This window comes from Puma concolor, chromosome B3, assembly GCF_028749965.1.
Source record: "Puma concolor isolate L17-30 chromosome B3, mPumCon1.1.hap2, whole genome shotgun sequence".
NCBI classification, from domain to species: Eukaryota; Metazoa; Chordata; class Mammalia; order Carnivora; family Felidae; genus Puma; species Puma concolor.
This window is the reverse complement of record NC_141672.1, coordinates 64,029,583-64,055,325: the sequence shown is the minus strand read 5'-3', so window position 1 is coordinate 64,055,325 and position 25,743 is coordinate 64,029,583. Positions and strand designations below refer to the sequence as shown.

The following is a 25,743-nucleotide window of genomic DNA, read 5'->3' as shown; positions in this document are numbered from 1 at the left end:
AATTCCATATAGGAGTGAATTCATATGGCATATGTCTTTCTCTGACTGGCTTACTTTATTTTGCATTATACTTTCTAGATCCATCCATGTTGTTGCAAATGGCAAGACTTCATTTTTGTGGATAAATAATATTCCATTGTATATATATACCACATCTTCTTTATCCATTCATCTATCAATGGACACTTGGGCTCCTTCTATAATTTGGCTTGGGCTGTAGATAATGCTGCTATAAACATTGGGGTGCATGTATCCCTTTGAATTAGTATTTTTCGGGTAAATACCCAGTAGTGCAATTACTGGATTATAGGGCCATTCTACTTTTAATTTTTAGAGGAATCTCCATACTGTTTTCCAGAATGGCTGCACCAGTTTGCATTCCCACCAACAGTGCAAGAGGGTTCCCTTTTCTCCACATCCTCACCAACACCTGTTGTTTCTTGTGTTGTTGAGTTTAGCCATTGTGACAGGTGTGAGGTGATATCTCATTGTGGTTTTGATTTGCATTTCCCTGATGATGTGATGTTGAGCATCTTTTCATGTGTCTGTTGGGCATTTGTATGTCTTCTTTGGAGAAAGCTCTGTTCATGTCTTCTGCCCATTAAAAAAATTTTTTTAATGTTTATTCATTTTTGAGAGACAGAGTGCAAACATAGAGGGGCAGAGAGAGAGGGAGACACAGAATGTGAAGCAGGCTCCAGGCTCTGAGCTGTCAGCACAGAGTCCGGTGTGGGGCTTCAACTCAGGAACTGTGAGATCATGACCTGAGCCGAAATCGGACACTCATTCGACGGAGCCACCCAGGCACTCCTGCCCATTTTTTAAGTAGATTATTTGGGTTTTTGGTGTTGAGTTGTATAGTTTTTTGTATATTTTGGACTCTAACCCTTTATTGGATATGTCATTTGCAAATATCTTCTCCCATTCAGTAGGTTATCTTTTGGTTTTGTTGTTTGTTTCCTTTGTTGTGCAGAAGCTTTTTTTTTTTTTTTTTTTTTAAATTTGGATGTAGTCCCAGTAGTTTATTTTTGCTTTTATTTCCCTTGCCTTAGGAGACATATCTAGAAAGATGTTGTTACGGCTGATGTCCGAGAAATTACTACTGTGTGTGCTGTGTTTTAGGATTTCGATGGTTTCCTGTCTCACATTTAGGTCCTTAATCCATTTTGAGTTTATTTTTGTGTATGGTATAAGAAAGTGTTCCAGTTTCATTCCTTTGCATGTAGCTGTCCAGTTTTCCCAACATCCTTTGTTGAAGAGACTGTCTTTTCCCCATTGCATATTCTTGCCTCTCGTGTTGAAGATTAATTGACCGTATAATTATGGGTTTCTTCCTGGGTTTTCTATTCTGTTCTATTGATCTATGTGTCTATTTTTGTGCTAGTACTTTATATTCAATAAATTAAAAATATGAAATGATGGCAACATTTAAAAGAAGTTATTCTTTTTAAAAAATTAATTAGTTAATTAATTTTTAGAGAGAAAGAGTGAACATGAGAGGAGGAGGGGGCAGAGGGAAAGAGGAAAATGATGTCAAGCAGGCTCCATGCCCAGCACAGAACCCCATTCAGGGCTCAACACGGTGCTGGGCTGGGGGCTTGATCCCACAACCTTGAGATCATAACCCCAGCTAAAATCAAGTGTGGGACGCTTCAAGGACTGAGTCACCCAGGTGCCCCAGGGAGAAGTTATTCTTTGGTTAAGGTTTTCCCCAGTATATTTTCGTCAACTCTTTGTTAGGGCTTCTCATATTCTGATAAGGATAGTGGGGACTATGTCATAGGGAAGCAGCTCTCCCTCCCCTCCTTCTAGGGGCCTGGTCAGGGCCACATGCCACACCAATCCTATAAGAAGGTACAAAAAGTTCATTTTAAAAACCAACTTGTCAGGGCGCCTGGGTGGCTTAGTCTATTAAGCACCCAACTCTCGATTTCAGCTCAGGTCATGATCTCATAGCCGTGGGATTGAGCCCTGCATCAGACTCCGTGCTGGGCATAGAGCCTACTTGGGATTCTCTCCGCACCCCCCCCCCCCCCCCCGCCTCTCTCTCTGTCTCCCTCTCTCCTCTCTCCCCCTCTCTTTGCTCCTCCCCTGCTTACACTCTCTCTCTCAAAATAAATAAATAAAACTTTAAACAACAACAACAAAAACAGCCTCCTGGGTGGCTCAGTTGGTTAAGCATCTGACCTCAGCTCAGGTCATGATCTCATGGTTTGTGAGTTCCAGCCCCACTTTGGGCTCCTTGCTGTCCGTGCAGAGCCCGCTTGAGATCCTCTGTCTCCCTCTCTCCCTGCCCCTCCCCTGCTCATTCTCTCTCTTTCTCTCTCAAAAATTAATAAACATTTAAAAAAATAAAAACGAACTTGTCAACTTCTTAATTAGTGTATCACCCTTCAAATACATTTCCTTGAAGAATTTTGTTCCTTTCTTAGACCTCAGTTGATTATACCTTTGGCCTTGTATACCTTTGGTCAGCCTTCCTTATTACACTTACTTGTTTCAATGGCAGCTTTGTTGGTCTTGGCCAGCAGTGCTCAGGATCCTGCCCTACTTTCCAAAAGACTCATGTTGCCCGATGCTGGATCATCCTCATATGTGGCTGCCGAAGAGCTTATCCTGGTTTGCAGTGGTACCAGCTGGAGAATGCCAGCAAGTGCTGGCCTTAAATAACTAAAACAGCATTTTATTCAAAATGTTATTCAAAACGCTCTTCAGAGTGTGCTTCTCGGACCAGCAGCACAGACCTTGTCTGGGAACTTGTTAGAAATGCAAGTGTCAGGCCAGCTCTGGGCCAACTGAATCAGAACCTGCATTTCAACACCATCTCCAGGCCACGTTGCATGCTGAGTTGAAGATGCTCTGGCCTAAGGCATGCACATCATTTGCCATTAATTCAAAGGCTGGCGGCAGATGCCAGACTCAGCTCTGGATTCCAGGATCGCACACAGATACAAAAATGAACAGCCTATCCCAGCCCATAAGTTTTGTTCTGAGTATAGCTTTGTTCTCTGCCACTTGTCAAAAGGGTGCCACTGGTCACTTGGGACATGGAATAAGAATAGATAGTACTGGCTGGGGGAGGGGTGGGGGCAAATAGCTCACATGAGTGTAATCCCGTGACCCCTTCCCCCACTGCACTCAGTGTTAGGGACCCCTGATCTGAGCTCACATCGTACTCTGTGCTTCATCTTACCCGCCTGTCTTAAATGTGCTGTGCTTGTTCAGTTCTCTTTCTGACCTAAGCAAGGAGCTTTTTTTTTTTTAATTTTTTTTTTCAACGTTTTTATTTATTTTTGGGACAGAGAGAGACAGAGCATGAACGGGGGAGGGGCAGAGAGAGAGGGAGACACAGAATCGGAAACAGGCTCCAGGCTCCGAGCCATCAGCCCAGAGCCCGACGCGGGGCTCGAACTTACGGACCGCGAGATCGTGACCTGGCTGAAGTCGGACGCTTAACCGACTGCGCCACCCAGGCGCCCCTGCAAGGAGCTCTTTGAGGCAGAGGCTGTGACTGGTTCCTCTTAGGGTCTCTGGTCCCTGGCACAGGACCTGGCGAATAATAGTGCTTTATAATGTGAATGAATGAATGCATCTGAGAGTTCTACTTCTCTAGGAGGGAAACACACAGGATATCTGTTTTTAGTTTCTGTAATGCTCCCTTAAAATGGGGGACACGACCTGGGCTATTCTTGCCCAAGTACCAGTGTTGGGGAATGCTTTTTGGGCATGTTTCTGACTGGAGTTCCACTCTGACCTTTCTTGCCAAAGGAAACTTCAACTGCACCTAAGGCAAGCTGATGAAAACAGGGAGGAAAGGGGGCGAGGGAAGAACCCATCTCACTGACTCAGTTCTAACCGTCAGCACTTAATCACTTCCAGTAGCAATCGAAGTTTCAATGCAAATACCCCCAAGCACCCAGGCCCCACATGGTCTTCAGATTGCTCAGACTGGAGTTTGTTCCCTCTTAAAGAAACACCCTTCCTTCTGGAAGGGACTTGGAACATGTGACCTATAAAGGAAATTTGTCCTGAGGATGAGGCAGGCAGAAGGAATCAAGGAACTAAATTCAAGGAAGTTGCTGATGTGACTTTTTATTTCCCTCTTCTGTCACTTCCCTCTTTCCCAAGGCTCTCGTACTTCTACCTGTCCTGACAAGACCTTTGGCTCCTTGGAGAAAATTGAAGTGCATAAAAGGCTCTCAGTCTGCTGCTCTGTTTTCTTTGAAAACTTCTGGTTTGCTTAGAAATTTGCTGAAGACTTTCTACAGATTAGAATGTGTCCATTCTAAAATTTTTCTTTAGGGAACTCCAGACTCCAGCCACCCAACCAATGGCATGAAGGAAAGAAAGTAGGTTTAAAATAAAAAGAAGAGAAAGAAAGGAGGTGGAGAAACAGGAAGAAGAACCAGAGAGTAAGAAACTGGGCCAAGCGACCTCAAGATTTATGCAGACAATGGAATCCACTCCCTCTCCCTCTTCAGGGTTGGGGTCCTGAAGAGCAGTAAAGCCGAAGCCTAGAAATGTGGGAGGCTGGGCCCAAATGGGTCAGAAGAGGCCCCTCCCTGCCATGACCATGGAAGGTGTCAACCCCACACAAAAGCCAGCCATGAAGGAGGCTTCCGAAGAGTGGGCCACATCCCTCTGTCCCATTTCTCCAGTCTTCTCATAGACCTGGAGTAAGAGTGATGAGCAAGTTGGCACAAATTCAGTGCCATCACACGGGGAAAAAGAAGCACGTCTGACTGAGCAGACCTAAGCGAATCATTCCAAATTTGGAAGCCAAGTTTCCAACCTGTGTTCTTTTAGATATGAGGTGGATATTCCTCCCTCCTCTGCCCCCACACCCCTCTTACCTCTTCTACTCATCAACTGACAGAGCTGAACCTAGTTAGCCGACATTCACGTGTCACATCACAAAGCGGCTGGGTTCATGTGTTCTGGGATGCACAAGGAGTTTCAGTGATGGGGGCCTGGATCACTTTGAAAGATGGAAAGACTGGTACAGGGGCTATCACAGTGCTCAGCTCTAGATGACTGAAGCTGTAGGAGGGTGACAGGACTGGCTTTGGTCAGTCCAGTCGACAGCAAAACACTTTATACATTGAAAGACCCACTGTGTATTGGCTCTTTTTTGGTCTGAGGAAGGTGACCATCATATTCACTTGACTTTGACAGCATTTACGGATCTGGAAAGGGACAACTTAATGGCGATGTTTTCTAAGGTATAAAGTTCATGGGGGCACCTGGGTGGCGCAGTCGGTTAAGCGTCCGACTTCAGCCAGGTCACGATCTCGCGCTCCGTGAGTTCGAGCCCCGCGTCGGGCTCTGGGCTGATGGCTCAGAGCCTGGAGCCTGTTTCTGATTCTGTGTCTCCCTCTCTCTCTGCCCCTCCCCCATTCATGCTCTGTCTCTCTCTGTCCCCAAAAAAATAAGTAAACGTTAAAAAAAAAAAATTTTTAAGTTCATGAATTGTATTTATATGCCCTTCTGTATTTTATAGAATGCCACGAACTTTCCTTTATTACTCTTTCTACCTAGGCAAGAGATGTATTTTAGGGATGAAAACATCGATACAGAGCATTGAAACATAAATTTCACAAGTTACTGATTTCTTGTCAAATCCATTAAGTAGAATTAGACTGCACTGAGGAAAAAGATTTTTTCAAGCCTTCATACTACAGCTGGTAACAATAGGTTAATTTAGAGGTGGAACGCAGGTAAAAGATGTTAACCACCTGAAAACAAGAGTATTAGTTGACTGCCTGCCTCTTCTGCAAGGTGACCTAGGACAGGACATTCTCTCTGGACTTGTTTCTTCCCCTGTGAAATACAGGATGTTGTGCAATAGCTTGTATTTTTCTTTAGCACTGTGTGCCTGGCACTCTGCTATGCTTTGTACGTACATTGTCTTGTGCAATCTTCACAACAGCCCAGTTTATAAGTGAAGAAATGAAGGCTCAGAGGTGGGTACCTGCTAAAAACACATTAGTGCAGTCCCATTCCCGAGCCCGTTCCTTAGGAACTGCCAGTATCATAGTCAAGATCTTTCCCAGCTCTATGACATAGGATTTCAGCATATCCCACTTGACCCAAATAATTTCCTAAAGTGAAACGGTCTTGGCACAGATTAAACCAAGATGAAAGCAATTGATAATGGAGGTTTCCAGCTGTAGGCCAAGCAGCTTGCTGCCACCCCCAGCCTGAGAATGGTGTTTCCTATCTTCTTGCAACAGCCTCCCCTCCCACACACAGGGCCCTGGGGCCGCCTGCAAACCCCGGCTGGGAGTCCTGCATACACAGCGTGAGAAGCTGCTCTCTGAAAGGTCTTTGTGGCTGGCTGTGGTAAGTGCTCCCACACAACTCTCCACCGCCAGTGGATGATCGGATAACTCTCAGATTAGGAACCCCGCTGCAGCCCAATGAGAATGATCAGGATAATTCTGTTTGTAAAAATCTGTTTAATAAATACACATTTTAGAAGTACCAAAATAATTACCAACAAAATACACAATGTACACCATTTACAGGAGGGTAACACAAACCTTGATAGGTAGTGACTTTTAACCCCACACCGCCAAAAGGTTGAACAACACACCTGGTTGTTACACGTCACAGGATACCACTGAGCTCAGCCACGGAATCCATGGTGACTCAATGGCAAAAGCACAATAAATAAAATGTAATCCTTTCATCACATTTTTGGATAACCTTCTCCAAAAACCCCATAGAGGTGAGGCTTGAAAGTGGTTTTCTTTGAATTCCAACGATCTTCTTTGTCCCCCTTCCAAAGTTCACCAAAAAAAAAAAAAAAAAAAAAAAAAAATGGGGGCTGATCCAGAACAGTAAATGTTCAGGCCACGCAGTGTGAAGTATGGTTGTAAGTAACCCCTTTTGATTTTTTTTCTTTCTTTCTTTTTTTTTTTTTTAGAAAAATAAAACTCTCTTTTTGTACAAATATACAAGTCCATGTTCTTTTAGGTACTTTTTGAAGCTCATAACGTCAGGCGTTGGCCTCCAAGCACACAGTCATCATAGGGCAGCTAAACACATGAGAAAAAAAAGGCATGTTAAACTCCCAGAGCTTTGCCAAAAGCCCTGGGATAATGGTGAGGGCTGCTCCTGGAAGGAACTCAAGTATTCTTGGATTCTATTCTCCATAACCCAAACATAAATTAACTTCAGGGGCTGAGAAGTTTTCCTTTAATGTTCCTCTCCTTTAAAAAGGGCAAAGACAGACACTCTTAGGATACTACTGGTCATGCACCCTGAAGTTTGAGAACTTCGCTACATTGAGACCTTTGGATAAAGAGTAGCTCTAGGGGCCTGGGAAGGCAGTGCTTTGTGCAGAGTGACAAAGTGGAGACTCACCTCGTCCTCTGTGAACTCTGACTCCGTGTCGTAGCTCTCCTCATCCTCGCTCTCTGGCAGCATCTGAAGGTTTTCTAGGGTCAGCTGGCCCAGCTGCTGCTGTATCCGTGTACTTGGACGACCCCAGGTGAGCTGGTACGGGGAGTAGCCTTGGTAGGTGACTCTGTTGACATCAGCCCCACACTTCAACAAAAGCGACACGAGGTCGGAATTCTGCAGGTCCACTGCAAGGTGGAGGGCAGTTCGGCCATTACAGGGCTCCTGAAACCAATAGGAATTTGAGATGTTTAAGCTGAGTTTGGAATTTCTGCTTGCAACAAAAATATGTGAAATCTTAGGAGGGCCCTGAAAGCTGATGCATTCCATCTGGAGACATGAAGCACTCACCTGAGCATTGACATCAGCACCCAAAGACACCAAAAGCTCCACGATGCCCAGGTAGCCATGGATAGAGGCTAAGTGTAGACATGTGTGACCTAGGAGAACAATGAAGAAAGTATAACCAACCACTTGTTTCAACCCTCAGATCCCAAGAAGAACCTTTCACCTATCCTTTTAGGGAACAAATTCTTTCGAATTTGAAGAAGCCAGAACATGGGTTCTGAATGAACTTTATAAAGGGATCAAATAGGCCTTTTGCACGCATATTTTCTCAACCTTTCAAGTGTTGAGTGTTTTAAGCTTTTGCCTGGACTCCTAGAGTCGGCCCACCTCTCCCTTCTCCATGTCACCTGCCTTCTAATCGGCAGGGTAGGACAGGCAGACCTACCATTGTAGTTGGTGGCCTGCAAGATGGAGTAGAGGTGCTGGGTCCTGCAGGTCTGAGTCAGGACTCCCACACTGGCCAGGCAGCCTTGCTCACAGGCGAGGTGTAGGGGGGTATTTCCTCGAAAGTCTCGGAGCTCAGGATCACAGCCAGCTTCCAGAAGTGCCTCAGCAATTTCTGGTTGGTTGGTGATCACAGCCAAGTGGAGTGGAGTCTACAAACAGAAGAGGGAACAGAAAGAGCATTAGCATGGCCCAAACTCAGTCTGTATTCCCTTGAACCCCAGAGAGCTCCTGATTGTGGGTGATGCTCCTCCCGGACAGGTATAAGGGGCAAGACAAATCCCAGAGGCCCCAGGTGGGCTTTCATAAAGTCCTCACCAAATCAATGGGATTTTCTTTACTCTCTAGGATGTTGACTGATTCCAATGTAAAAGGTCAGGACAGATAATGACCAGTGATGATTAATTTAGGAAGGATTGGGAGCAACTGTGCTAGAATGTAACTTCCTCACTGGGCCAGAGGCACGGGGCTGGGCAAGCCGGCGCACCTGCTGCAGGTTGTTCTGGAAATTGAGGAAGGCCAGGTCTCCTTTCACTTGGCGGACTACTTCCATGGTCAATGCCTTCTCTTCATGGATGATGGCCAAGTGCAGGAACCTAAGGGTAAGAGAGGGAAAAACCCCCAGGGCCGCTGAGTGCATTGCGTGGGGCCCAGGGAGGCGCGGGCTGCGGGGGATTGCGCAAGGCCGGGGTTTCTGGAGGCCGAGGCCGCGGTGTTTTCCGCGAGGTTATTATGAGCTGAGTGTTCCTGGCAGGCACCCAGGGACTTTCCGGCCCCCGCCCCCTTCCTCCTAGGCGGGCGCCGGCCAGACCGCCCCGCCCTCCCGCCGGGCCGGAACGCCCTGTACTTCCCCTCCCGGCCGCGCGGCGCCCGCCAGCGGGGCAGAAACTCCCGCCCCTCTTATGCAAGCCGGGACTTCGCGTCCCCGCCGCCGCCCCGCCCCCGCCGAGAGGACCGAGGACCGGGACCCGGGGTTGGGGGGAGGGGTGCGCGCGGCTGCAAGGCAGAGCTGCTGCAACGCCGCCCCGGGATCTGACCCTAATCCTCTGCGCCCCCCCTCCCCCCCACCCCCCCCCCCCCCGCAGCCCGCTGCTTTGCAAGGTCTCAGGGGCGGTGCATAAACCCCAATCTGCGGACGCCTCGCGGGCCTCGCGCTGCAGGCCCGGCGTCCCCACCCGGGCCCGCGACACTTACGAGTCTCCGTCCTCGGTGAGCTGCTGCTTCCAGGGCTCGGTGCCGCGCGGCGCCTCCTGGGGCTCAAGCCGGATCTCCCGCAGCTCCTTCACCATCTGCTCGTACTCCTCGTCCTTCATGGAGTCCAGGCCGCTGTCGTGGCGGTCGTCCAGCAGCCGCTCTTTCTTGAGCGCGTCCCGGGGACCCTCCATGGCCCAGTCCTGGGCGTGCTCGGCGGGTTGAAACATGGCGCGGTGAAAGCTCAGGCGCTGCTGCCCAGGTGCGCTCGGCCGCGGGCTGCGCGCTCGCTGCCTCGCAGTGTCACGGAGGGGAGGACCGCTGGCTGCGACTGTTGTGGGCTCGCCAGCGCCGCCGCGGCGCCCTATAAACGCTGGCAGGGGATTTCTCTGGGGCGGGGTCAGGCGCGGGGAATTTCCAAGCCAGTCAGACCAGAAAAGAGAACTGGCCTCGTCCTCTGCTCGGGCGGGGGGGGTGGGAGGGGGAGAAGCCTAAACTCTGAGCCGGGGTTCATCAGAGAAACTCCCTGCGATGAGCCACTGGGGTCATGTACTGGGAACTTTTTGATGAACGCTGAGTGGCTGGAAAGTCCTCCCGACTAAGGCCCCCTCCCCCGGTACTTCCCTGCAGCCTGCACCTAGTAATCCTGTCCCTCTGCAAGAAACCTTTCCCTGGGGTTTCCCACGTTCGATTCGATTTGGGGTCGTCGACTGCTGAGATCCCAAAGAACGCAGACCTGCCGGGCAGTTCCTCCTTGGGGTTTGCCAAACTGCCGGTCCTTTCCGATTTTTGCTCTTTTGAAAACGGGAGTGGAAATGATGGCTAGACGAGGGGATTTGTTTCCCCAAACTTTTCTCTGCGGGGAAGGACGCCCTGGCGGGTTAGAAGGTTGCAGACTGCCTCCGCCATCCTGTCAGTACCAGGCTCTCTGCAGCACAGGGACAGGTAGCAAGTCCCCGAGCACTCCCTCTCCTCAGGTAGAAGTTGTGAATGCTTTGGCATTAAAAGTCTAAATGCTTGGAGAACCCTCAAATAGTTTCCTCGGGGTTAACAGTCCTATTGACTGGAGAGGGAAGCACTCTGCCCTGCATTCAGGGGAAAATGCTGAATATGACCGTATGTTTTTTCAAGTAAAGCAAGGTGTTAATCTTTGTAGTAGAGGTTATAGGTTGCTACCTTGCGTTAACAAAATAATTATTGAGGTCATGTTCTCTGATTTGCATTGTGCTGCTGTAGAGAATGGATCCTGTGACTGCTTCTGGGTGCCGAGCTGGGCGACTTTCCAAGGGCATTTGGAAGAGGCTAAAGAATTAATTAGTTGAGTAGTGCCTTACACAAGATTGGGCCTTAAGGATGGTTAATAAAGTAGTTGCTAAGCACACCACAAGGAGGCTCATGGCAGCCCTAACATTACCCCCTTGCTGACTCCATGCACACCTGTCCTGGGATGGGGGTGGGGGTGGAAGCAGTTGGACCTCTCCTGGCAATATGTGTAACTACTCCAGACTCCTCATCCTCTGGTTTCACCTGCAGAAATAGAACTTATGTTCCCTGCCCCACCCCCATCTCCTAGCCAACAAGCCTGTAATTGAACTCATCTACTTCTAGAATTGGTTCAGGCAAAATAAAGCAACTTGGGTCTGAATTCTTCAGAATTAGCCCCAGAAGCCTCTATAGTTGTGCAGAAATGTCTGGTGATTATTGCAAGCATCTTTAACTTGACTGGCCATTCTCCTAACGCCCCTCCAACTATCTGAATATAGGGAATCTGGTTCAGTGGGGGTAAGATAAACCATATAAGGGGGAAAAAACCTAAAATCAAGAAATAAAACCTTCAGGATAGTAATGATCACATGTTACAATGAAAGGTTCCCAAGCATAGACTCCATTGTCTCTGGAGGCACACGATGTACAAAATAGATAATTATTGAGGCAGGGTAGAACAGCAACTATAAGTAAATCTCAATTCCAGGCTCTACCTCTAATTAACTACACATTAATTGGAGAGATTAGTTAACTTTGCTGTGGTATACCTGCTTCTATAATAAGATTGGATTTAATGTCATTGAAGGTTTTTTCTGAGCTTAAAAATTTTATTGCTTGTTCACAAATGCATGTATAGCTGCTTAAGGGTGACTGTGTCTCTTAGAAATATCACAGTATAAGTTTTTGGAAGGACTCCAAGACTTTATGCAAACATCGTTCTCAGAACTAATTTTGTAAGATAGGTATTTTTCCTACTTTCCCCCAAAGAAACTGAAGTGCAGAGAAATTTACCTAGGCACTCCATGGCAGTTTACCTAATTTCTATCCCAACATATTAATCATTTGGCCAAAGCAATTGTTGTGTTAACACTGTTGAAAACATGTTGTGAAAATATGAAAATATATAGTATATTGAATATACTATAATTTGAAGAAGATACTAAAAATATTTTCTACTCCAATCATGAGGTAAAATAGAGGGTAGATGTTCCCCTGTTTGGAAATATTCATGTCTGTAAAAGAAAAAAAAAAAGTACAGAAATCTTGAACTCTAAGTGCCCCACTTATATACCTTAGAGGAGGATTTTTAGCTCCAGGTTTAAAAATGATTATTTAAAAAGAAAACCATGCATAAATAAAAAGTATCTCAAGAATAGCTTTCTTTGCACCTCTTACTGCTCTGTGTTCCTGATGGAGTTGAAGTACTGGTAGTCTTTATTCCTGATTGTGTAGTGTGACACCTAGTGGTAAGAGTCAGGCCCAGGCATTCCCTGATATGTCATAGTGCTTTTGGAAATTTTGGGTGGTGCTGAGCCTTGATGACCTGTCCCTGTGGTGGGGATTCCCAAGGAGGTACCCTATGATTTTCTGCAACCTGGGAGACAGTTTTGAATAATGTGATCCAACATATTTTCTATCATAGGTAGCTCTATGTGGTTTAAATCAACAAACGTTACAATTTAGACAATAAAAGAACGTACTTGGAAGTCAGAAAACGAGCAGGTGGGGCAAAATAAGACAGCAAGACATGATTGGCTTAACAACACCTTTATGAACTCTTGGGCATTTAGACTTCTCCCAACATTCTAAAGATGTTAAAACCTTAGATAACTCATTTTTAATGTCATTTGCCTTTTTTTCCTTTTTTAATTTTTTTCACTGTTTACTTTTGAGAGAGAGAGAGAGAGAGAGACAGAGCACAAGCGAGAGAGGGGCAGAGAGCGAGGGAGACACAGAATCCAAAGCAGGCTCCAGGCTCTGACAGAGCCTGACTTGGGGCTTCATTCCATGAACCCTGAGATCATGACCTGAGCCGAAGTCTGATGCTTAGCTGACTGAGTCACCCAGGTGCCCCTGCCTTTAAAAATTTTAATGCAAAAGACAAAGGAATGAATATGTTCACTTCAAAGTGGTTTTATATTTTAGCCCAGAAGGGAGCCAGAGAGAATGACAGGATGGTCAGTGATGCTCACTGGGCCTCACTCTGGGCAGGAGCACCCCCATGGAAGAAGGAGCACCGACAGAGGCCTGTGTGAACACAGGCCCTTCATGCACTCCTCCTGGGTAGGAAATGCAGTGTGGACTGGACCTACCGTCTGAAGTGCCCAGTGGTCTAGCAGCTTAGAGCATTGTCCAATATATTTGGCTTTGCTGAACATCATGGACAGGGTGTCCTATGCCAGTTGCCTTGCCCATTGGAACTAAAATTGTGTTAGCCCCAGCAAACTGAACTCCGGAAGAAAGCTACCCGATTGCTTGATACAGCCAGACTGGAAGAGAGAGTGGCCATGGCACCGCCCTGAAGGGCAGGCAAGTCAGGCACACCACAGATGGACAGCCCCGTTAGGAAACTCGGCATTTATATTCCGCTTTCAGTCCCAGGCCCTGTCTTTTCCTCCTGTGATAGTTAGCAACTGCTGCCCTCCATCCCTCTCGGAACCTGGAGCTCCCAAGCTCTGGACCTCTTCTTAGGAAAGACCATCAGGACCTTCATTTGTACTGAACTGAAAATAACACTGTCAAAGCCTTCATGTGTTTCTTTTGCTACAAATTCTGCAAATTAATGGGGGATCAAAGCTTTAAAGGGTCTCAAACTCAAATATCTAATGCATAGGGGCCAGGAGGGTTTCACAAATGAGTGAGGCCAGCCATGTGCGTCCAAGAGGGATGTAGTGGCATCTCTAACAGACTAGACCTGGGAGACCACGTCCCTCACCCTCAGCTCAGGCAATTCTTACCAAGGAGCACAATTCAGTACTGATGTTCCATTGTTAAAGAAAAAAAAATCAGAAAATGGATTTTGATGTGAACATTTTAAAACGTGGGAACCAAACAAAATACATATCTGCATCTTCTGGCTAAGTTGAGCCCACAGGCTTATGTGTGTACAACCTCTTTTTCAGCTCAGGTATGATTTTTTTTTTTTTTTTCAACGTTTATTTATTTTTGGGACAGAGAGAGAGCATGAACGGGGGAGGGGCAGAGAGAGAGGGAGACACAGAATCGGAAACAGGCTCCAGGCTCTGAGCCATCAGCCCAGAGCCCGACGCGGGGCTCGAACTCACGGACCGAGAGATCGTGACCTGGCTGAAGTCAGACGCTTAACCGACTGCGCCACCCAGGCGCCCCAAGGTATGATGTTTTTATGGTGCTTTGGGGGAAGGCACTAGCCTTTGGCTTCCTTGGTATCGCAGGGTCTCTGTTCCTCTGTGCAACTGGAGGCCAGGATCACAGTTGTGTCCGTCCAGGAAGTTTTGCTTTGCTCCTCGCAGGCAGGATTAGAATCAGAGGCTCTAAGCCCTAAGAGGAGAGTTATCTTCCCCCAAAGAATTTTTAAACATTACATTGTAAAACAAGTATAACAAATTCAACAAAGTTCTGATTTTTCTCACAAAGACTACTTAGGTAGTCTTGTTTTATTTTATTTTATTATTTTATTTTATTTTATTTTATTTTATTTTATTTTATTTTATTTTATCTCCTTTTTTTTTAAAAAAAATTTTTTTTTTTCCAACGTTTTTTATTTATTTTTGGGACAGAGAGAGACAGAGCATGAACGGGGGAGGGGCAGAGAGAGAGGGAGACACAGAATCGGAAGCAGGCTCCAGGCTCTGAGCCATCAGCCCAGAGCCCGACGCGGGGCTCAAACTCACGGACCGCGAGATCGTGACCTGGCTGAAGTCGGACGCTTAACCGACTGCGCCACCCAGGCGCCCCTATTTTAACTCCTTTTAATGAACACCTCTTCAAGACGTTCCTGCTCTGCTGGTGCCCCAACCACGTGCCCAGTCTGCATGTTGGACAACCTGCTGTCAGAGAAGGAGGCCTGCACGTGTCACCCTGGCCAAAATTCCTGGCTCTCCCTTTACATTGTTTGTTGGCAGTAACCAAGTAATATCTATAGGTGTGTGGGGTTGTTTATGTTCTGTTGTGTTTAGGGAGGAGTAGCTGGATCAGGAAGGGGGTGGAGGCTTAAGAGCACATTGCTTCCTCTGCATGCCATTATATTTGCTGTTTTGTCTGGTGTGTTAAATTCATTCTGAGTTTAGTCAGGGCATGAGGACATTTTCAGCATTTGGGCAATTCTACACAGAAGCCTGGTAGCAGGATACAGGACATGAATGATAGGAGGTCCCTGTTCTTGGGCACCATAGTCAGGTGGCAGGGGGTCAGCATCAGAGTTAAAATCTATCAGAAACATTAGGTAGGGGCGCCTGGGTGGCTCAGTCGGATAAGCTTCAGACTTCAGCTCAGGTCATGATCCCACAGCCAGTGAGTTCGAGCCCCGCGTCAGGCTCTGTGCTGACAGCTCAGAGCCTGGAGCCTGCTTCGGATTCTGTGTCTAGCTCTCTCTCTGCCCCTCCCCCACTCACACTCTATCTCTCTCTGTCTCAAAAATGAATAAATGTTTTTTTTTTTTTTTAAAAGAAACTATATGTGGACATTTTTTTCCCCTCTTTGGTCTAAGGTCTTGGGAATGATTTAGGACAAAGGTAAACAGAATCATAGCTGCTAAAAGATGTGCTTCAGCTTACAAATAAAGATTTAGGAACCTTGATCCTCAGCCCTTTCTTGTAATCATAAGATAATATCTTTCCCGAAACTCCTTTTAGAGCCTCTCTCCTCTGGAGTAGAGCCCCAGGTTACTTGGATAAGTATTAGAAATTGAGATGAGTCTCGGAAGCAATTAATGAGGGATACCTATAAAAATATTGATTCTGAAAGTTATTTTTAGGCTTATTTGTAAATACTGAAATTAAGTGAGAGACAGAGTAAGAAGAGTCACAAGCAGGAGCTGTGAGCAGGAGAAAGGGGGAAATTGGCCTAGAATGGCTTTCCTTTGTTACCAGGTCTCTGCTGTCAGAGTCTAGTCTCATGACTGTGACATATTGCCTCTGGATAAGTCACTCAGCTTGGCTCAGGAATGCTCATCATTTCCTATATCCTAGGGCTGCCTATAGCCTACAGTTTAGGGATTATTGTGCCAAGAACACTAATATTTTCAGAAAGCAAAGTGGATTAATGCATCTCCAAATCTTTAAATGTTAATATTTAAAAACTGGGACAATTTAGAAGAGAAGTTAAAGACCGTGGGAGATAGGGAATGGGAGTGCCCTGACATTCACTGACTGAAACTCAGGAAGCAAGGGGACCATGGGTGGGGGTGACAGCATGACTGTAGGTCTTGGTAAATAATCTATATGAACAGACAATGGAGAGATAACAGGGAAGCACACATGTAACCCAGTCACAACGTTGACATTGTCCATAAAGGACTCAGATCCACCCCCAGGTGGCCTGGGCATCAGGACAGGGAGATACGGGGAAGGACAAGGATTCACACGAAAAAGAGGAGGCTGCCTACAGGTCAGGAGCATGGAGGAAGGGGAATTAGGTAAGGAGCCACAGTGGAATTTTTCCTTCACAAATGGCAGGATCCAGCCGCCAAGAGGAGGAGCACAGTGTGGATGGAACTGTCTCCAGTGACATCTTCAGGCCGTCTGTGGAATAACTGTTCTCTGAGGAATCCCGTTTTCTTGAGGGGATTTTGGGAAAGTCAGGTTAAAGATGTCCACTGAGGCTGGATGCTTAGTGCCACGACAGTGCATCCATCGTTCGTCACAGTCCCAAGGGAAAGCTGTGAGTGTTCTTTCTCCTGAAACCCTTCTAGCTGAGCACCTCCTCTCATCCTGCTTTTGCTGTGACTCCAGCGCCACCCTCCTTCCATTTTCACCGTCCCCTCATTAGTGAAGGCCCTGTTTTACCATAGTAGCCTCTCATCTATGGGTACAGTCCTTGAATGCTTACCAGGGTTGCCATTTGGCATACTTCAATCTTCACAACCATTCTGTTGGGTGGGTACCATTATTTCTGTTTTAAAGGAATTAGAGGCTCAGAAGGGGGTAAGCCCCTCACTCAGAAGGCAGAAGTCAGCGTGCAAACCTATCACCCCGTGCTGCCCCTCCTTTCTTTGCTCTCCACACTGTACAATGTTGCTTATTTTTATTTAAAAATTTTTTTAATGTTTATTTTTGAGAGAGAGAGAGAGAAAGAAAGAGAGAGCGTGCTCAAGCAGGGGAGGGGCAAAGAAAGAGGGAGACACAAAATCCAAAACAGGCTCCAGGCTCTGAGCTGTCAGCACAGAGCCCGATATGGGGCTCGAACCCACAAACTACGAGATCATGACCTGAGCCGAAGTTGGACACTTAACCGACTGAGCCACCCAGGCACCCCTTGACAATTTTTATTTTAAACATTTGCAAAGATATTGACACAACTTATACATTGCATTTTCTATGGTAATTAGTTTTTAAATTGAAATAATAACACTTGCACATGGTTAAAAGTTCAAGTAACATACAAGGGCTGCAATTATACAATTAAATTCCCTTTCACTATTGTTTCTAACACACATTTCGTCATGTTATTTCCTGTAACAGAGCCTGGAGAGACCTACCGTGGCCTGTAGCATGGAGTCTGAATTCCTCAGGCAGCATTTAAAACTCTCCAGAATCAGACTCTGCCTAGCTTGGCCACTCTTAGTCCTCATTTCTCCCCGGCACCAACACTCTGTTCCAACTTCTCTGGGCTTCCCTGGGATATGTCCTCTGCTCTCTTGCTCGGTCCAAGGACCAACTTCTTTCTGTTTCCTTGCCAGGGCGGGCCCTTTCCAAGAGTCCTTCCCTGTCCTCCCTCTCCCTGGAGAACTCTGTTCTCTTCTGAACCCTTCTAATTCTTGCCGTCTGTCTTACGTACGGGGCCTGTGGTCACACGTTGCCTTGCGCTGCCTAATTATTCCTCATGTCCTCATCTGATTCCAGTTAGACACTTAAGAATGTGGGGTGGAATGGGCACTGCTGGGTGTGGAGGAAAAGCATTCATTTCTTCTGTGTCTCCTTTGTCCAGCCATTGTTTGAGGCATGAGTATCCCCTTTCCCTCAGACCTATCATAATTGTTCTTTGACTCTTCTTCTCTGTCACTACCTGACTTTTCATCCAATCAACTTTTCTTCTCTATCTGAAAATCATCTCAAGAACTCATCTGGCCCAGCTTCTGCCTTGGTGTTATTCTCACTTTATAAAGGAAGGAGGCATTGTGGAATAAAGGCTGTTAGGAGGACAGGAAGTCAAACCAGAGCCACCATAGATGCAGCGCACCTGGACATTAGAGCATTTGTAAGAAGAGTGAGGAGACTATAAATAGACCTGGACAGTACCTGCCTCCCCCTCTTTTCTCTCTTTTTTCTTCTTTTGCTGCCTGAGAGTTACCTCTGGTGGGCCCCAGAGTTAGGAGGAAGACTCCTTTACTTTGGAAATTGATGAGGTTTTAGAGTCTTGCTTAGTGCTTAGCCCAGCTCCCCAGGACGAGAGATCAACAAGGAAACTGGGGCAGGAGCTCCAGTCTAGAGGAATAGTTGAACGTTTGCTTAGAGTACCCCCTGGGTCAAAAATCCTTTGGGGATGTAGAATGAGGGGAAGGGGGCTGAACAGGGGGAGTCAGTCTGGTTGATTGAGAGCTTGCCAGGCAGGATGATGCATCCCCAGAATTCCCATCAATGGACCGCAAGGCTGAAGGTGCATGGACACATGGCTGGCTGGACCTAGTGGAGGTGCAACTGGGAAGGCCCAGCAGCTGCCCTTCCAAGGTGATCTGTGATGGCTTTCAGTAGCAGAATTTCCAACAGCAAATATCATACATCAAGAGTTTGACCGACCTAGTTTAACAAAGCATACAGAAACTAACCTAATCAGAAAATAGCCTGGTGTAGTCTATCTGACTCAGGTAACATCTAGAACCACTCATTTTTCAGATAAGTTTTCCTTAAAGAGGAAATCCTAGGGAGGAGTTGAGGTTTTCTGGTGTAGGCGCCACATCTCAGACTGATCACAGAGAACTTCTTTCAGATCACATTACATAGGAATATACATGAAATTTTGGGTAACAGTAGCAAAGGGGGGCTATTAGACATATTAGATGTCAGGGAATCACTGCAACTTTCCACTGTCCGAGACTTTACCTTTTGGCTGCAAGTCTTTTTGTTCTCATTTCAGGTCTAGCAATTTTCCAGGCCAACCCTGGGTGATTCATATTGGCAAGAGCAAGATTGAAAGTTAACATAGTGGTATGTGAGAAGGTTGCTGTCTGGAGGGTGTTGAACTGAGGCTAAAAATAGGTGGGGGTTCCTGAGGCAGCCTCCTTTGTGGCCACAGGCACCACAAAAGGAAAACTCACCAAAGAAATCTGCCCACAAGAGAGGACAAAAGCCCCTACCTCTGTCACCCCTTTTGCCCCACAGAAAAAGGCTCAAGATGACAGTGAATTTGGTGCTTTCAAAATATCACAGTTCCTACAGACAGGCTCTTATTCCTCACCCCTAGACCTCAGATCAGAGGCTTTCCTTCCGGGTGAATTCACGTTCCAAGTTCCTACTCCAGGATCAAGCAAAGACGTCTGTCCCTAACTGCCTGGAGCTACATTTAGTCAAAAGATTGGTTAAGATAATGTGAAATATGGACACACATGGCTAATATGGAAAAAGAAATCTCTAAAGAGAAAAACGTATTCTAGAAATCAAAAAATAAACACGAATTCATCAAGCATTTCTTATGTACTTATTTTGTACCAGGCACTGTACTGAGGTCTGGAAATACAAAGAAAATCAAAGAGGGCTCCCATTCTCAGGGACCTTATAGATGTGGAGAAATAGGTAAATGAGTGATTCTAGTAAGGAGTGTTAAGGGCTCTGGTTGAGGTAAGAACAAAGTGCTCTGGAAGCAAAGAACAGGGGAAGCCACAGCAGATGGGGAGGGCTGGTCAAGGATGGCTTTTGAGGGACAAGTAGGGGTCGGTCAGAGGGGTACGAAGGGCATGCCAGAGAAGGTTGAGCCTGTGGCAAGGCATAAGCACGGAGTTGTAGACCAACTTGGTGTTGTGTGAGGAGGCTTGGTGTGTGGTAGAGGAAGATGAGAGGGTTAGGCAGGAAGGAGATGGTGCGTGGCCATGTGACCAAGCAGAGAAGCTGGCACAGCACCCTGGAAGCCACCGAGGGAGTTTATATGGTGGCCATCAGCCGTGTGTGTTTCAGAAGACAGTGTGGCAGATAGACTGGAGTGGGTGACACACGAAGCTGGTGACCAGCTAAAGGCAGTGACTGGAACAGGAAGAAGAGAGATGGCTAAAGAGAGATCCAAGAATGAGGATCTGCCAGCCATGGTGACTAACTGGATGTGAGGGAAGGCGAGAGGAAGCATCTAGGAGCTCTCAATTTCTGACTTGGGCCGCCCAGTGGGGAAACAGGAGAAGTGGGTTGGGGGAAAGAGACTGAGTTCTGTCTTGGACATGCTTATTTGAGAGCCTGCTGGATATAGAACAGGTGATTTAATGTGGGCAGTTCTAAGAGAATGAAATATCTAAAAGTCATGCCCTTATCGAGAAATAAAGGCAGGGTGAAGACAAAGCCACGCAGGAATTGTGTGGAGAGGTCCAAGGTGGAAGACAGGAATAATAGCACATAAGGAGTGAGCTGAGGCTAAGAAGCCAGTGGAGGAAACTGAGAAAGAACATTCAGAGAAATGAGAAGGAAACCAGGAGCTGTCCCAGAGGCTGAAAAAGGTGAGCCGTGCAAGGCGATGGTCATTGTGAAGAGTGTTGAGTGTGTCTGTGTGAATTGCTCACTAATTCTTCTCAAGGCTGACTTGAGAAGAAAAAGGCCAGGCTGAAAGAAAAGGTTTTACTTGAGATATGATGTTTACTCACAAACATACAAAGGCGAACTAAAGGGGTCCTTTGGGGCTGTGAATTAAAGATTTACCATTAGGACATTAAAAGCATGTAATAAAAATACAGCATCTCTTTCATTTTTTAAGTGAACAGATGGAAGTAGATGAGGTTAAGGGATGTACCAGAATCACCCAATGAAATAGATCAGGACCTGAATCCAGCTCTCTATGTATTTAGCCCACAGCTCTTTCCTCTAGATCAGTGGTGGGTTCTCAAACATCAGCTTGTACTAGAGTCACCTGGAGAGCTTTTAAAACAGGTAATGCTGACCTCTCCACCAAGATTTTATTTATTTATTTATTTATTTATTTATTTATTTATTTATTTATTATTTTTTTAATGTTTCAAATTTTTATTTCAATTCTAGTTAGCGTATAGTAGAATTTCAGGAGTAGAATTTAGTGATTCATCGCTTACATACAATACCCAATGCTCATCATAACAAGTGCCCTTCTTTTTTTTTTTTTTACAAGTGCCCTTCTTAATACCCACCCCCCACTCGCCCATCCCCCACCCACCTCCCTCCATCAAACCTCATTTTGTTCTCTTTTGTTAAGAGTCTGTTATGGTTTGCCTCCCCCAAGATTTTAATTCAGGAGGTCTGGAGTGGGGCTTGAGAACCCACTTCTCACAACTTCCCTGTTCTCTATTGCTTCTGGCCTGGGACCACTTTGAGAACCACTATTGTATATGGCTTCTTTATCCCTAACACTTAAAAGTGCTTGAGGAATCTAGAAAGCAGTTAAATCTCCCAGGTTGCTTAATCATTCTTTAAGTAACCCTCCTTATAATATTAATTTGCTTAGAAAGAATATTTTTTTCATGCATCAGAGTGTCTCTGTGGAAAGTATGAATATGGAACAGAACTTTATTCAAACCTCTGTTTTGAGCACTCTCACTCTTCTATACACTCTTGTAGCTTTGGGGGATATGGTCAAAACTCTGCTCTCAGGGAGGGTCCCTTGTGCAGGAGACACAAATATACTAGATAAATGAGTGAAATATATAATAAATTAGTGAGAATGCTGAAGAGAAAAAGGGGAAAAGGATAGAAATGTCAGGGCAAGAGGACATGTTAAAATTTTGGGGTGCCCTGACTGGCGATCAAGAGCATGTGTCCCTTGATCTTGGGGTCATGGGTTTGAGCTCCATAGAGAGTACTAAGAAAAATAAACTTTAAAAAAAAGAGGACCTCTTAAAATTTTAAGGAGGACGGCTGGGAGGTTAAAAGGACAACATTGACAGACTGATCTGAAGGAAGCAAAGAGTGAGTTGTGTGGGTATCTAGGGGAAGAATGGTCTGCACAGTATTCAGTGAGTGCAAAGACCCTGAGGTGGGAACACCCTTTGAGGAACAGCAAGGACTCAGTGTGAGTGACCTAAAGTGACTCAGGGGAAGACTAAGAGGAAATGAAATCAGAGATAATAGAGCACCAGATCAGTGTTGGGGATCTTAGGGATTGATTTTTAACAACATTTAGAAAATTCTTCCATAAGTATCACTCTGTTTTTCTTGAACCAAAATGTACTATTTACTTTTGAGGGAACACTAGGTCCCAAACTTGAGCTATGGATCTCCCAGTACTAAGATCTCATTAGTGAGATCTCATTAGTGGCTAATGAGTTTGCTCAACTGCGTGTTTTACCAAAACAATTGAATGCAGACCAGCCTGGAAAGACAAATAGAGACAAATAGAGAAGGAAATGTTTCTTTGGTTACCTTTTATGTGTATGTGTGCACTACCCCATTCTCTCCCTCCCTAATCCACTGGGGCACTCCCCCCCCCCCCCCATCTCTTCACTAAATTCCAAGAGAATTGCCCTGGCAATGTCTGCTGCATTTTTTCTGTATTACAAGTTACATTGTGTGCATTTCTGGGAAAAATTGACCCCACCCATATGAGTCGTGGGCGGTGGCTCAGACCTTTAGTTTGTCAGCCTACACTCTTTTTATGGTCAAGCCTTTTGGGGCCTGGCGCACCCCACAGCCACCTGTACTGGGGAAAAAAACGATTCATTAACACATTAAAGGACAGGCTAGCATGTTTGTCTTTCTGGCAGATTACTGAATTTATATTCAAACATAGAGAAATCTTAAAAGTAACAATTGCCACAGTCAAAGGCAAACTACTAGGCTGGATGGATCATTGTTCTAAGAAATTTTGCCTTTTTTTATGTTCTCACAAAAACAATATGACTTGGGATAGAATTGGGTCTGAGGCACAGTGAAGTGCCTGACTATTGTCTGCAGAGCCTTGAGCTGGGTCCCGCACAAACGTGGGACTAAAAAGATGCAGTCCCGGACTCTAAGAGGTTATGTCTGAGACCTCTGAGAATGGAGCGGTATCTATGATGATTCATGTCGTCACATCAGTACATGAGAAATAGTTTCCAGCAGAACAAAAGAGAATTCTAAGCTTTCCCTCACAATTTGGTTTTGAATCTTCAGAGACCACATCTGTTTCCTAGAACAGAAGTTAGTTTGGAAGCCATATTTATGCATTATCAAGTTATCTGTGGGTAAAAATTTTAAAGCATGGGGTTCAGATGAGATCTGGCGCGTTCAGGGTGTTACGGCCATAGACTAAAGCATGGGATTCAAAAACACATGACTTTTCATCAATGACTCCCCCCTGCCAATTTGAATTGGCTCTTAGCAGCCCACACGGAATAGAGGTGACTTTCTGCAGGTGAGGTCCCCCACCTCTCTAGAGCAGGCCTTCTGTCCCACACAGAGGAATACAGTACTTGTGGACTGCTCCTAGGCACTGGTCCTGCTTCTAGGGTCTGAGGGCTTTTGGGGGCAGGGACAATTATTTTGTTGATCCCTAAAATCTTAGATGTTAGGGCCCCGAAGTGCCCTTAAAGGTCATTTAGCCAACTACTCCATCTATGCTTAAAGCATGCCTCAGTATCCTCACCAAGAGGTCTAGCAACTTTGGTGAAACACCTCTAGTGTTTGTACCTAGGAATAGTATTAGGTGAGAAGGGAGACCCCAATTTCACTTACTCAGGAAGGCCTTTGTGTAGGAGATAAGTTTTGATGTGGTTAATTTGTTCAGTTCAAATGTAATTCAGTTCAATTAAAAGAGAGGAAAAGGAAGCTTGACTAATGCCTCTTTTCTTTTGTCAAAGGAAATCATATTGTGGATGGAGAATCAAGAATATCTTTTTGGAAAATAGTTAAATGGCAAGCACCCTACACTTGTATTTCCCTCCTAATGAGAAAAACAACCCCAAATGTCTGACCATAATAGCGTAATGCTTAATAGTGCCCCACAACCCCAAAAGCCATAACTTCTTGTCTCCACCAACAAAAACAAATTTTATGGCCCAGTCTTTAAATGAATCACTCTGTGGAAATGATAGCAAATGTAATAATGCCAGACAGCTGCAATTATCTAAATGTTTCCCTATTAGCCATTTGAATGGCTAAAGCTTGATAATCAAATCAGAGTGAATGCTAATTGAAATCTAATAGAGCTTACATCCATGTGATTAGGTATCAGAATTTGATTCCAATATTGTTAAATTACAGACAAGGCCCATCAAATCACACTAAAAATAAATATTGTAACCTCAATGGCAAAAGGAGATGGATTTTTTCAATAAACAGAGATCAAACTGGAACCTGTTTGTACGGTGTCACTGCCACCTAGTGAGACTTAGTGGAACTGCAGAGACAGTCTGTCTTTGGAAGTGGGGCACAGCCATTTCTATTTTCCCAGCACAAGGAGTTTCTTGACAACGGAGAATATGAATAACGATCATTTCCAGAAGAGGCAGCCAAGAGGATTCCAGCTGGAAGGGTGTATGTTGGCAAGAACTAGAGGTGAGGTTGGATGGACTTGGGGGGACTGCCTATAGAAATGAGACTTAACACTCCCCGTGTCCCAGGTGACTTCTTTCCTCCCCTAGTTCTGCTAATAGAAGATTCACTTTCTGTTGGTAATACCTCTAGAATAAATAACATTTATTGAATCTCTAATATGAACACGGTCTCAAAATCCTGTTGAGTAACAGGAGTATAAAATGTGGTCCCTTCCCCAGGGAGTTTGTAATTGTAATAGGTTCTGTGGGGACATTAGAGAAAAACACATGCTACCTTATACCAGCAGTTATGGACTGACTTCTGTTGTAGAGTAGTCTCTGAAGAAAGAATGCTTGCAATGTAAATTTTTGGAGGCTTTGCATGTATGACAATGCCTTTGTCCTACACTCATGCTTAAGACAGTTTGGTTAGATAGGGTATAATCTTCTCTCACTTGTTGAGTATATAGGGAAGCTTGATTTGTAAAATCTATGCCTCTGGGACGTGAGAGGTAATAGAGGGGTGGCAAATCAAATTAGTTGCTTAATTTACTAACTGCATAGAAACTTAAAAACATAAAGACTAAGGTCTACATATGTGCATACTGGATTTGGACTGAATTAGCCCTGACTTTTTTTCAAAAATTTTTGGTAAAATATTCAAAAGACAAAAATTGTCATCCGAATCATGTTGAAGTGTGCAGTTCAGTGGCATTAGTTATGTTTGTATTGTTGAGCAACTGTCACCACGATCCATCTCCAGAACTCTTTTCATCTTACAAAACTGAAGTTTCGTACCCATTAAACAATAACTCCCTATTCCCCATCTCCCTAGCCCCTGGAAACCACCATTCTACTTTCTGTCCCTATGATTTTGACTACTCTAGGTACCTCATATAAATGGAGTCATACAGCATTAGTCTTTTTGTGGCTGTCTTGTTTCACTTAGCATAATGTTCTCAGGGTTCATCCATGTGTAGCATATATCAGAATTTCCTTCTTTGTTAAGGCTGAATATTCCATTATAAGTGTATACCACATTTTGCTTATTTATCTGTTTATGGACCGATGGGTTGCTTCCATGTTATGGACCGTTGAGTTGATTTAGCTATTGTGAATAATGATGCTCTGAACATGGGTGTGCAAATATATCTTTGAGCCCCTGTTTTCGATTCTTTTAGGTGTGTACCCATCAGTGGAATTGCTGAATCATATGCTACATCTATTTTTAATCTTTTGTGGAACTGCCATACTGTTTTCCACAGCGGCTGCACCATTTT

The 25,743-nt window shown here is 45.3% G+C and overlaps 1 protein-coding gene across 1 annotated transcript; it reads right to left on the bottom strand.

Moving 5' to 3' along the window:
• Window positions 1-6,438: 6,438 nt before the first annotated feature.
• Window positions 6,439-9,749, bottom strand: NFKBIA (NFKB inhibitor alpha). Its single transcript, XM_086709924.1, has 6 exons — window positions 9,391-9,749; window positions 8,684-8,792; window positions 8,138-8,348; window positions 7,756-7,844; window positions 7,369-7,629; window positions 6,439-7,040 (listed from the first exon to the last, which is right to left on the bottom strand). Exons 1-6 carry the CDS (start codon window positions 9,615-9,617, stop codon window positions 6,993-6,995), a joined length of 945 nt encoding a protein of 314 aa, XP_086566050.1. The 5' UTR covers window positions 9,618-9,749; the 3' UTR covers window positions 6,439-6,992.
• Window positions 9,750-25,743: the final 15,994 nt, after the last annotated feature.

Bases quoted from the DNA above. Each gene is read 5' to 3' on its own strand.
- NFKBIA (XM_086709924.1), bottom strand. From the start codon at position 9,617: ATGTTTCAACCCGCCGAGCACGCCCAGGACTGGGCCATGGAGGGTCCC. The intron at 8,793-9,390 runs GTAAGTGTCGCG...TCTTACCCTTAG, and splicing joins CTCACCGAGGACGGAGACTC to GTTCCTGCACTTGGCCATCA. The intron at 7,845-8,137 runs GTAGGTCTGCCT...TTGTTCTCCTAG, and splicing joins GCAGGCCACCAACTACAATG to GTCACACATGTCTACACTTA.